General features: G+C 35.2%; 1 protein-coding gene across 2 annotated transcripts in view; it reads left to right on the top strand.

The window, feature by feature from the left end:
* LOC101845211 (ankyrin repeat and KH domain-containing protein 1) overlaps positions 1-5,272 on the top strand; it is a 13,571-nt gene extending 8,299 nt beyond the window's left edge. For both annotated transcript variants that reach the window (XM_005112476.3, XM_005112475.2), the window contains exons 4-6: positions 413-493; positions 1,776-1,886; positions 3,415-5,272. In XM_005112476.3, coding sequence (XP_005112533.1) covers positions 413-493; positions 1,776-1,886; positions 3,415-3,544 — 322 coding nt within the window. In that variant the 3' untranslated portion in view covers positions 3,545-5,272. The remainder of the gene's footprint in view (positions 1-412; positions 494-1,775; positions 1,887-3,414) is intronic.
* The last annotated feature ends 8,499 nt before the right edge of the window (positions 5,273-13,771 follow it).

The raw sequence follows: 13,771 nt of genomic DNA, 5'->3' as shown, positions 1-13,771 counted from the left end.
ACACACACACACAAACACACACACAAACAAACAAACAAGCACGCCCACGCAGGTCACATGCATGATACAAATGGACAGTAATATAAAAATAATGTTAAACTAGATACATACTCAATATTCTGATTGTAACTCAGTGGTATTCTGATGCATGCTCTAAGGTTATATGAAAACTTGTAACAAGATGGCTAAGATGGAAGAATTTTGATGGATGATGGTAAAAATGATCTTCTATATCTTTCTTTGTTACAGATCAGAAGCCCAGGTGTTTTTTTTTACTTCTGACCGATATTTTTTTTTGGAGGGAACAAGAGATGTTTATTGTCCAAAATGATGAAATTAATTTTATTTTTGGTGCAAACTTATGATTTTATTGTCGCTCTAGTTGAATTCTTTTTTTTTTCTTTCTCTGCAGTTCTAGTGAAGCAAGCCAAGAAAATGTGGTTGAAGTCTTAAATACTGCTATCAGCGCACTAGAACACCAGCAGTCACCCAGGTAGGAAGATGAACTGATGAACAAATGCCTCATCACTTGCTCAACTCATCCGGGACGTGTGATCTGGTCATTCGACAGTGTTTGAAGAAAGCATATGATTATAACTTCGTTATTCATATTACAGATTTTTCAGTTTTGTCTTTCTTTATTTGAAAAAATTGAAAGGCAGGCACCAACATACATAGTATGACATACGTTTGGGTTTGGTTGGGTGTTTTTTTTTTTTTGGGGGGGGGGGTAGATTTTTAAAATCCTTCTGAGAACAGCATAAAAAGTAATAATATCACCACAATTCGACACTGGCATCACCGCGGGGAAAAAACACACTAAAAAACTAGAAACCTGAAAAAGTACATAAAATTGCATATTGGATAGTGTAACTATCTCTATCAGTCATCCATTGAGAGCTCTGATGCACGAGTCTTTTAAACGAGGGGTGGAGGGGGGGGGGAGTTGACAGGGCTCAAAGTATTAAGTGTCTGTCCGAGATTTTTAAGAGAAAACCTACCGTATGAAATAATATGTGAATCATAACGCCTTTGGGGTTATACAATATGTAGTAGCAGACTAAAATGAACTTGCTGGCCTGTGTGGTTATTGTGAAGTCCCGAGTTTTCTTTGGGATACAGAACCTTGAACTATCAGAAACACTTCAACATTTTATTCACTTTTTATTGGAGTTAAAATGAACAGTTTCTGCAACCAGATGTTATGAATAATTCGTTTTAATAAACTTTACTGAAGTGTAGAATTCTGAGGTTCGAATCTGACGTCGGGTCTTGTTTACCTGGAACTTTTTCTCTTGACCTCGTTGTCGGTCATTAGACAAAATTAATACGTTTTTGCTCTGACTCAGTTGCATTGTTAATAACAATTTTTGTGAAATAAGCATCTTTATGCCATTATAATCACATTGCAAGTTCAAATAACATGACTAACATTTTTTCATACCTGTGACACTGGTTCGTATGCCATGAAACATTTCGGTACTCTGAATGCAAATCACTTGTCTTCTAAAGAAATGGCAACGACCACAGTTTCTTTCTCATTTCCTTGATCTTACCTGCGGTACTCCCAGAAATGCTGGTCCAGCCCTTTCCTAATGTATCATACCTCGATTTAACTCTAATGTATAATATATAATGTGAGGGCTTGTTGAACCCTTTTTGTCTGTTTTAGGTTACCGGTATTTCGGTATAATTAATCAATTAGTCCAACCCCTTTGTTACACAAATAGAATGTTCACGTTTTCACTATTTTTCTTTTTTACTTTTCGTTTCAGGAGCAGAAAATCTAGTATGTCATCACACCGATCCAATGATGGTCGATTCAGAAGAAGGCCAAGCCACGGTCCTTCATCCCAGTACAGTGAAGCTAACGCCAATGAGTCACGGTGAGATTAGTTGTATACGATTCTTTTGTTTCCTCCGTGTCTTTCACACGTAATAGGTCTATTTCGTTACCCTGGATTTTCAAAGCTCTATCTGCTCAGTACCTAGCTTTGAGAAATTCGACGTCACAATATTTTTCGAGTTCCACAACATGTCAAGCTTTTTCGAATGCAGTTCTTCGAATATCGTCATAGTCATAACAACTAATAATAATAATAATAATAAATGACATTTATATAGCGCTCAACCCCGAATAAAGTACACAGGCTCTGAGCGCTTTACAATACAGTATACATACAACAGTAACATGAAACGTTGTGTTCTGACTAAAGAAAATTATTCCAAATATTCATCTTATTAATTTAAAAACAGAAACGACTTCAGCTGACATTTGAATGAATCAAAGATTTGATTTCTCTCAATGTACTTGGTAAAGCATTCCAGATCTTGGGGCCTTGGTATTCAAATGCCCTTTCACCCATTGTTTTAAGTTTCATAGATGGTAAAATAAATTTCTTTTTGTCAGCTGATGATCTTAAACTGCGAGTTGGAATGTACAGTCTTAACAGATTTGATAAAAACTCTAAATAATCTTACTGTTTTTATAAAACAGATAGAGATTGTTTTCTTACCTCATGGTTTTAGATATTCAAAATTGCCAAAAATGTCAGATAGAACTTTGCAATTTTAAGGTAGCAATTTGCACTATCTCTACAGAAGTAGCTGCCATATTACCATTGGAAATGCAAGAGGCTCAATACTTTGAGGCGATCGTTGAAGAGGTTGTACAATAGCCTCGGCACAGGAAGTTAACATTGGAAGTTCCAGGCAAAGACCCTTCTTCAACACTTATACACAAAATACTGAGTGACCATTACTTCAAAAATCACAACCCGTAAACACGCCATTCCGCTCAATATATTCATCTTTGTTTAAAATCTTAATTTTCACTATATATGCTGCTGTTACTTTTAATGCAAAGGCTAAAGTGTTCTCACAAGCCTAATGAGTTAGTAACATAGGCCTAATGCACGTACCAACAAAAATTGGGAAGCCTGTTAAGCTTTTTGCCTTACCCGCAAAGGACAGCAGAGGAAGACATTTATTTATAAAGTATCTACGTCTTTCAGCCCAGACATATACCATGGCGGCTAGCTGTCCCCGATAGACAGGATCAGACCACACGTTATATCTCTTTTTAATGTTTCAAAATGTGTCCATAGTCATTGCGTTCATCTCTTGCACTTAAGTGAAGTTATTTTTAAACGTTCATCTTTTTATTTCTGTTTTTTTTCTCCAAAATATGGTTAAGACCTCTTTTGGCACGACAAAGAATACATTATATTGTATTCTTTTAATATCTTCTTTCCAAATCGTCATCAACTTCACAACATCGAGCAGGCTATCTATGGCTATTTGGTTGCTTTCGAATAAAGTTGATTTTTAAAACCTTTTGTAATGTTATCACTTTCCATTTGATTGTGATTTCACATGGCATTAAAACGATCTCTTTAACAATCTCTTTTTCAGAATTCTACTCAACGTCAACGTCTACAAATACAACATTGCTCAAGCAGAGTCTGTGGTCACTGGAAGTAATTCCAGAATCATAAAGGCAGCGCATTCTGAACATGTGAACAAGGGTCATAAGCCAAAATAGTTGTAAAGCGGAGCATTATCTAGGGGTTTGTTGCAGGCACAGCTTTAAGCTTTGTCAGGTTTGTTCTTTTCTGTTAAAAACCTCTGGTGTAGGCCTAAGTGTGACTTGAATTTGTACAGAAACAGAAAAGTACCTTTGAATGTCATTATATGAAGTAAGACATGTATTGTAATATTATTCAAGAACACAATGTACGTTGATGGTTTTCTTTCCTCTCTGCTGAGTACCCTGATGGAGGACCAACTGTTTTTTTCCTTGAGATGTCCTACATTTTGTTTAGTTTCTGCGGCGAGTTGTGGCGTTCGTTCGTGAACATTTATTTCAAGTTGTTTGCTATTCTTTCATTTACTTAACTCTCTCACCATGTCAACTACATTGTGTCTAGTAGGGTGTTACACAAAACAATCAGAGGAAGTAATTTTGAATATTTTTCACCATCATTGTTGATTATTAACGAAAAAATGTGCATGTGAGATGCTGTTAAGAATTTAATCTTAATGGATCTTTGCATAAGTTCTTTGCAGTTTCATTTTAGGGAAGTTCGGAAAGTAAGAAGCGCTTCGTCATTTTTTATCATGATTTTTTTTTTTACCTCTTTATGTTGGCCAAATAATACCAAACATTTTTGGCAAAACAATTCATTCTGAGAGTTTTAATCAATGTCTTCTCTAAACGTTTTGCTTAGCTTTTGTTTGATGCTTTTGCTCTTTTTAAAATACACTATGTGTGCTGTGAATCTACTCAATTTAGAAGGAATTGAGATATATAATAATTTGATGATTTCTTGGTTCTTATGTTTGATAACAAAACTAATTGGTATTTATTTATGCTATTCTTTTTCAAATATATGTACAATATCATTTGTTTCCATTATTCTTCAGTCTGGTAGCGGTGAAAGAGGGAAATCTGGGAAAAATCGGGTATAAAAATAGCTATGTCCCAAATATTTTTAAAAAAATTGATGTGTTAGTTTAAACTCATGTTTTTCTTAATAAATAATTGGTATGACTCCTATTTTAGAAGACCTTTTGTAAAACTTAATGACTGGAAATAACTGCACCGTGGTTTTTGTTGTGTGGATAGCAAAGACTTGGATCAGCATTTCAACTGACTTTATTTAACGCTTTTTAACCGATAGTCTATACATTGATTTTTAAAGAGAAATTATTTACTCTTGATTTATTTTTCTTCTGCTTATATTGCCACTTATTTTGAATAATAGAAACTAGAATTCTTTTAACTGGGATTGTTCTGTTGGACTGCTATAAAATGCACCCTGGTGTTGCAACTTTTCCTTTCTTTTTAATCTTATTAAGCACTTCATATCATGCTACTGTTTCAATCTAAACATAATATCTTTATTTTCGTTGTTACGTGCATTAAAGTCTATTCGTAATGTGCAATCTTTTTTATGGCTGCAAGGCATATTACATTGTAAAGCAACCTGTGATTTCTACTGTTTGTTTACAGAATTGTATAAGTCTACGTGAAGCGATTAGATGTGATGTGATGGAACATTAGTGAGCCCTTATGGCCAACTACAGATTTAAATGGACAGCTGGTGTTATTTTTGGACGTCTATCTTTCTTGTCTTTCAACAACCGGATGTCTTGCTGACGAAAACAGCAGCCCACGGAGCAACGCCAAAATACCAGTTCTATCATTTTTCAGTTCACCACTGACCAGGACCGTCGACTTAATGGAAAAGAAAGGAAGGAATAAGCAAAACAAAAAATAGTAGACAACTTTAGTGATGCCCATTTATGTTCAAATGGAGTTTGCTTTTTTATGTATATTCAGTTCATGTATTTACCCCAGAAATGTTCAGAGTTTTATAATTAGTCGTCACATGAGAAATAAATCATGATTTACATTATGTTATGATTCTGCAATATTAAGAGGCTCGTGACAGGACTGGTATTGCACCTTGTTTATCTCTGATTGTTGAGGACATTAATATGAATGATTTTCTATTCAGCTTTCGTTTGGTCTGGTCCTTTTACTCCTTGTCAGCACTACTTTTGTACAATATTATAATACTAATCGTCTCACTGAATAATGGCAATCTTACCAATACAGTTTTAAGGCACTCCCAGCACAATAAGGGCAAACAAGAGCCGAAAGTTAGAGGTATTACCAGAGAGTAACAGATATTATTATTATTATTATTATTATTATTATTATTATTATTATTATTATTATTATTATTATTATTATTATTATTATCATTATTATCATTATTATATTATTATTATTATTGTTGTTGTTATTATTATTAGAAGTAGTATTTTATTATTATTATTATTATTATTATTATTATTATTATTATTATTATTGTTGTTGTTGTTGTTATTATTAGTAGTAGTAGTATTTTATCATTATTATTATTATTATTATTATTATTATTATTATTATTATTATTATTATTATTATTATTATTATTATTATTATTATTATATCATTATTAAGTTTTTTATTATCTTTCGTGCACTAAAAAAACAACCCAAACAGCCCCTCCCCCCCCTTCCCCCTCCAAAATGCCCACGGAGCACGCTTGCTTTCAACATTTACATTAAATATGTACTTTTGTATGCTGCAAGGAGGTTATACAGTAAGGTCCTTGTTATACTGAAATGTGACGTGGTGAAATTGAGTACAGCTCTTGCCCACTAATTAAGAAAAGGCGTGAAATCAATTCTCACATAGGTAACTAACTGTATTTTGTCCAGTAGACATGATATTATTATCTCGCTCTGTCGTTCTTCAGAGATGAGATGGCCCGGACAGGGCAGAATAGAAGTGATCGATCAGTAAATTGTACAAACAGGGCGTAAAACATTATGACATAGGCCTGGCCGTTATTGTGATGGATCTCTTTTGAATTTTACTCTATTCACTTAAATTATGTAATTGTTAGCCTATTTTTTAAAGAAAATATAAATGCTTCTTCTTATAACAAATAGTCTTAAAGTTTGCATTTCTGGGCCTGAGGGAAAAAAGAGTTTAAATCCTGTTGATGCATTTCAATCTCTATAGTTGAAGACATTTCTGACAACATTATGTTTCTGTCCAAACCAGTGCCTTAAAATATATTCAAAGTACATGTGTACAGTCCCATGATTTCTTAATAATGTTTTTAGACACTGACAGCTCATTGGTTTTTAACAAGAATATTTTCGTGTGCCTTTTCTTCTCCAGAAGTATTCTCGCTTTTCTTATAGTTGTAGTTCTTCGGTGAGCGTTTTTGAGCCGAAATAAAAATTGTGTCGCCACGAAGTGGAATCAGGCGCTCGTCAATTTTGGGCTATGTGGAGTTATTTGTATTATCTTAAAGCTTGTTCATTTGCCTTGCATCCGATAATTTAAAAAATGCTTGCTACCGTAATCTAGCATCGGCGTTAATTGCGGCAATCGCGGTCGTGATCTTTGGCATTTGAAAATCGTGGCAGCGATTTTTGCCTTTGATTTAAAAAAAAATTAGGACACCGCCGGGGAATAAAACATTGAAAGAAAACAGGGAATAAAACTGGAAGAACAAAAAAAATTAATAAATGAAACCGTATCTCTTTACTCTTAGAAAGAAAGTTTATTTTCACCTCCGCTTCTTTCGTCTCTATTCTCGCTTATAAACACAACGTTGATTTGTTCTAAAGATTCAAAGTCAAAGCTGAGCTTTTTTGTTGCACTTTTTAACCACAATTTTCATCATCAAGGATAAATTTGTTCAAAAGAGGGATACAAAACGGAGTAAAGTAATTCGCCACTTTATGGCTAACTAGCACTACAATGAGGTCCCAAAATGGAGCCATGTAGATCTAGCAGGAAAACAACATTTTGCACGTCATGCTAATTGGTATTGGACCATGTAAGAAAGTCCTCTATTGAAAAACATTTAAGCCTGTAGGCTACTTCTATATATTATATTTTGAATACTGGGGGTTTTTTTGGTCATTTTTTCTAAGGCTATGTTTTTACAGCCTGTTACCTACTTCAATTTTTTTTTTTTTAGTTTTTAATGCCATTTTCTATGACAATAATTTTTTATGTAGGCTAGCTTCATAACATATTAGACATGTATTTTGATACATTTAAGATGTTCATGAATAGATCTTTTCATGAGAAGAATATATACAATACATACTATTTACATGTATATTGCTCTTTGTCTGTTATTTACCATCTTTATTGTGTTTTAATTTGTTGGGATGTTAATTTTTTCCTTGGTATTGTTCTGATGTGTTGCTTTTCTATTTTTTGTGTTTATATAGCGTATTGCCATTTAATTTGAGTTTGTTCCTTCATTTTAAAAATATAAATCTGTTATGTTAGAGCATGTCTCCTTCAAAACCGAATACTGACACTGGTAGGCCCCTTATGTGTGATTTCATAATTTGCATGCTATATCATGTAGTGCTACTTTTTCTTGAATTTCACACCTTTAGGTTTAAAACTGCCAATCTTCGGATAGGTGAAGACACGCTCTTATTAATTGTTAATTTTTGTGGTTGTTTATATGCTTTTCTAACTTTGATAATTCTATTGTGAAACCTTTATTTTTCACCTTTTTACACCATGTGTGGCTGCAAATAATAATCTGGGCGCTTAAAACCGAGCACAAGAAATTCTGGTGCTTTAGATTCAGTTACCTCTATCAATTTTTTGCTATATTACGTCGTCACAGAGAGTTGAAAGCTTGAAAATTAATGGCAACTTTTATGGCAACTTATGCCATTTCTTTGTGGCAACGTTTGGCAAATTTTGGATTTAAAAAATGGCAACAGACGCAGATGTTAGCTTAAATAGAAGTCGAGACATAATATTTGTGAGGCAGCGTGATGGAATCAGGCTCTCGTCAATTTTTGGGCATGTAGAGTTATTGGTATCATCTTATAGCTTGTTCACTTGTCTTTATTTGGAAGAAAAAAATATCCATTTATCTTGAATACAAATCGAGATATTTGCGAATGAAGGAGGTGGTAGGGTTACCTGTTTTCAGAGGTAAAAGATTAGTTATTTTTTTAGCTTAAGAGTCAGTGGTAACAGAAAATTTACAGTTTTTTGCGCTTTTAATCAACGTTTTTCAGAAAAATGCACACAGACATTAGTTCTTTAATGGGCATGAAAGGTGTTGAGCCAAAAAGCAAAAATTTGATAAAAATTCACAAGCCTGTGGAAAAATGCAAGTTTCTTCACTTTGATAATTTTGACGAGAACCTGATTCCACCACGCTGGCTCACATTTTTGCAATTGAAAGAGGTGGGGTTGCCTGCTTTCAGAGATAAAATTAGCTAGAAAATGGCCACCGATGTTTGGAGACTTCAGTAATTTCAGAGTCCTTGGAAACTGAACATTTTCTGTATTTTTTGTGCCTTTAATCAACGTTAGTCAGTAAAATCCGCACCGAAATGTGTTTTAAATGGACATAAAAGGTGTTGAGCCAAAATATAAAAATTCGATAGAAAAATTGCCAAACCGGTGGGAAAATAACTGTTTCTTCGATATCCTTATTTTCACGAGCGCCTGATTTCACTGTGATCCATTACAATTGTATTATATAGACACAAAAGTCATTTGGCTTGAGGCTGCTTTTGTCATCACAAAAGCGCCCACCCCTTTTCCCTTTTTTCTTTAAAAAAAAAGGTTATCAGAAGTTGCCGTATCGAAGCAATCCAGACGTAAATCATGCAAAAAAGGAGGAACACAATAAGTATACAAATCTTGATACGCATGGGGTTTTTTTTCGGACTTTCAGTGGAATATTATTTAATTTTAACTTAATTTGGAGCAATGTCAGCCTATTTTTGAAAGGGGATTGAAAGGTTTCGCTTGTTGTGTCGATTAATATTGTTATCATTTTAATTATTGTTATGCATTTTTCTTGACATAGCAATTTTTTTTAGACGTGAAGCATGTATCTATATTATATATAAAATAGTATTTCCTAATGTCTGTTATTTACAGGGTTTCAGATAGCAAATGATCTTTAGGTTTGCATATTTTGGGGTCTGACGAAAAAAACCATCAATACTTTAGATGGAGGAACACATTTTTGACAATGTTTCTATCTTATAAACAGTTCATTTAAGACATTTTCAAAATACTGCCCCATGGTTTCTTGATGTCCTTTTTAGACAATGAACAGAGAATGTTTTCTAGTGAAAACGTTTTCTTCTTCGAGTTTTTTTTTTCAGAAGCATGATCTTTTTAGTTAAAATCATTCTTTCATGTATGTCATTGTGTTTGGGCTGAAATGTTCAATAAAGACAGAAGGATTCTTTTGAGTGAAGACTGTTTTTGTCATCTAAAATGGGGGGGGGGGGGGGTTGGGGGGGGTTGTTATAGTTTTCTCAATATCATATAAATCATACTGTCAGTCTTTAACAAAATCCCAATGTTACCCCCCACCACCACCAACAACAACAACATCAAAACAAACAACAAACAAACAAACAAAACAATAACCACAACAAAAAACTAACAAAAAATAACCCAAAACCAAAAATAAACAACCCTTTAATAAACTGTTACTATAACTTATAAGAAACACCCGCACCTCACAAGGTCTGCTCATACAACTCTATCGTGCTGATTTCAGTCGAAACTGGCCGAGACGGCTACCCATTATCGAGGAAAAAAGCGATTGTCTTAGACAGGTCGACTCACAGGTTATATGTGAGAAATTTGGTAAAATTTGGTCCAGTAATAAGCGAGATGGCCTTCAGGTGTAGCCACCCCCTCCCCCCTTAAATTTTTATTTTCATAATATTTGTTCATTTACCTTTAAACATTGGTATATCATATGCTATTACTATTCTGCAAACCTCATTACAAAGATACTAGATCTACATTACTTTTTAGAATGCATGCCTCCTTTTCTGAAATACTGCTGTATTGGCTGGGACTGGGGTTAGGGAGTACACAAAACTGGCTGGGGCTGGAAGGTTTGAAAGAGGAGACGATGGCGAGAGAGCTACAAACAAACGACAGGATAAGTAACAAGAATGACGCGATGAGGAGAACGTGAATGGGATGGGGGAAAATTCAACCAAGGAAAAGTAGAGAAGTTTTAAAGATATTCTGTTCATTTGACTATTCCACCGTGTGTTCCTTTTGAATTAATGTTATTCTCAACTTAAAAAAAGGTTTTTCAAAACTCTTCGTCTCGAGCTGAGGAGAATGGTAGGCCCTATATGCATCCAGAATTTGGTAAAAGTTAAGCATGCCCCCCCCCCCTTTTTTCCACCCTACGCACACATTTCCAAGTGTTTGACATAGTGTGCAAGGAAGGGAGGGGGACGGGTTAATTCAACTCTTACCCAAAACTCGGAAATTCGTTAAGGCGTAAAACAACATCATTATAGCCTCTGCTTAAGCAGATAGTCCCAGAACTCGAAAGAGCGTTACTTTATGCTGTTAGTCGCAACCGACAGAAAGTGTGAGATATATTTATTATAGCCTTTCTCTCTCTCTCTCTCTCTCTCTGTGTGTGTGTGTGTGTGTGTGTGTGTGTGTGTGAGTGTGTGTGTGTGTGTGTGTGTGCTCTTGTGTGTGTGTCGGGGGGGGGGGATCCTTTTTTAGATGGAGGAGATGGGGGTAGAAAAAAGTAAGGAGGAGGGGGTATGCGAGTCGAAGTTGACGAGAGAAGCAACAGTATTCTTCCTCTAACATTTATCTAATATCTATGGTTGTTGTAATTTAAGCCCACACTAGTTACTACGCACCGTGGTCACAATTTAGATCATTAACTCTTTCACTTCGCGCATTCTGGTCATTCTTCAACGCTTGAAGACGCGCTTTTTTTTTTGGGGGGGGGTAATTTAAAATAAAGAGAAACATAACTTCTTTATCGCTACTATTCAGTTAGGATTATAAAGCAGGCAACAGTATGGAAAGTATGTGGATGGAGGCAGAGTGAAGAGAGAGAGAGAGAGAGAGAGAGAGAGAGAGAGAGAGAGAGAGAGAGAGAGAGAGAGAGAGAGAGAAGAGAGGATAATACATATTATATGAATTTATATGCAATTATGTGTGCGTCTGTACGGGGGCACTTAGAAAGAGAGAAACATAACTTCTTTATCCACACTATTCAATTAAGTTTGAAAAAGCAGGCAAAAATATGGAAAGCATGGAATATACAATATGCAAATTATTTATGTTCCGATTTGTGTACGATGGTTTGACATAATATTTATGTCTCTGATCTGCAGCTGATGGGACATAACATTTATGTGTCCGGTTTGCCCTTAAAGAATTAATAACGCTGGCTGTTTCGACCCTGTTCGATAGGACCAAATTCGTTTAAGGGGAATACGGTGTACACCATCTCAGTATAACAATGAATTCCCTCCCTTGGAACAAAAACAAGAGTTATCCATCACATCTGTTTGAAACCAACCAAGGTACATTATGTAACACTGCTGCGCCCCCCCCCCCCCCCCCCCTGCGTGTGAGTCTCTCTCTCTCTCTCTCTCTCTCTCTCTCTCTCTCTCTCTCTCTCTCTCTCTTTCTCTCTCTCCTCTGCTTGTCTATGTGTTTTGTTATTGGGGGGCGGGAGTGGAGAGAGATATAGAGAAACATTCAAACACAGAGAGAGAGAGAGAGAGAGAGGGACAGAGTGAGTGAGAGAGAGAGTGAGAGAGAGAGAGAGAGAGAGAGAGAGAGAGAGAGAGAGAGAGAGAGAGAGAGAGAAAGAGAGAGAGAGAGCATAATATTTTGCAAGTATGTGTGCGCATTTGTGTGGATGTACATGTATGAGTGCGTTTTTGTATGGATGTGTGTGCATGTGGGTGTGTGTGTGTGTGTGTGTGTGTGCATGTGGGTGTGTGTCAGTGTGTGTGTCCGTGTGTGTGTGTGTGTGTGTGCGTGTGTGTGTGTGTGTGTGTGTGTGTGTGTGAGTGTGTGTGAGCCTTGAAATTTTTTTTTTTTAACATATATACAAAAAAATGAGGAGCTGGTCCTTGAGACTCCTCATAAAAAAATATTGCAAAATACAAAGAAATATCCATGACACAGAAATTCTTATGCTAACTGTACTTGAAAAGGGGGGGGGGGGCCCAACATTTTCACAGGTATAAAACCAGACTCCAGGCAAATTAGATGATCCTTTTGACTTTATTTGTTAGTTCAGTATAAAAACAATCACAATAATTAATTAAGTCATTACTTTAAAAAGAGTGCATGTTCTGAAAATAAAAAGGAGAATATATCGTTATATTCATTCAATGAAGTATTTTCTTTTCACTGTCTGAAAAGATAGCAGGAAATCGAAAGGTATAGTTTTTCCAAATAATATTTCTTAAAACAACTGCAAAAACAGTAATCGAAATATCCGTAATTAAAGACAAATGTTCTGACATTAAACCGTTCAATCATGGAAACTTCACAAGAATCAACAGCGCTTGAACTCTTTTCGCTTTGAACAGAGAAAATGTAGCCTGCATGGTTACTTGCTAAAAAAGAAGAGACAATACACTGAAAACTTTTTTTCGTAAAACAAAAAAAAGAAAAGCCTTTACTGTTATTTTCCAGAAGAGAAAAAAATACCTTAAGACCAAAATAAAAAATATTTTCTTATATAACAGCATGTATGACTTATTTCAATAACAAAATTCGCTAAAATGTTATCACAGTCATAAACATAATACCTCTCCAAAAACTATAACCTAAACCGTAGAGTTCTTTTTAAAAAATAAATGAAATGGAAATAATTTTTTTTTTTAATGTATTTGTTCTTAAATGTAAATCTGATCTAACGTAGAACTTCATGAAGCCTAAGCAAGGTCTGACAAAATATGAAATGTGAAGATGTGTCACGATGTGGTGGAATCAGGCGCGTGTCAATTTTTGTGCATGTGGAGTTATTGGTATATCTTAAAGCTTGTTCATTTATCTTGCTTTTGATGAAAAAAATACTAACCTTAAGACCAAATTGTTGAGGTGTGTTGTAGTTATATGTAATACGTCGCTCTTGAGTTCATGAGAAACAGTTTCGATTGACATGATTTTGAGAAACGTATCGCTGTTACAAGATTCTAGGTCATGCTAAATTAAATCTAGATCTCTACAAGGTTACCTTAAATCACGTCGGGGTCACCAATGTAGCATGAAGAGACACACACGCATGTAAGTCGTTGTAGGACGAGACATAACTTTCATACATTCCACCCGAACAGCTTGGACTTGGACACTTTCACTGAACTGTTACTCATGAACTCAAGAGCGACGCACTAC

Source organism: Aplysia californica, unplaced genomic scaffold (assembly GCF_000002075.1).
Source record: "Aplysia californica isolate F4 #8 unplaced genomic scaffold, AplCal3.0 scaffold01284, whole genome shotgun sequence".
In the NCBI taxonomy this organism is placed as follows: domain Eukaryota; kingdom Metazoa; phylum Mollusca; class Gastropoda; order Aplysiida; family Aplysiidae; genus Aplysia; species Aplysia californica.
This window is presented reverse-complemented; position numbering and strand designations above follow the sequence as displayed.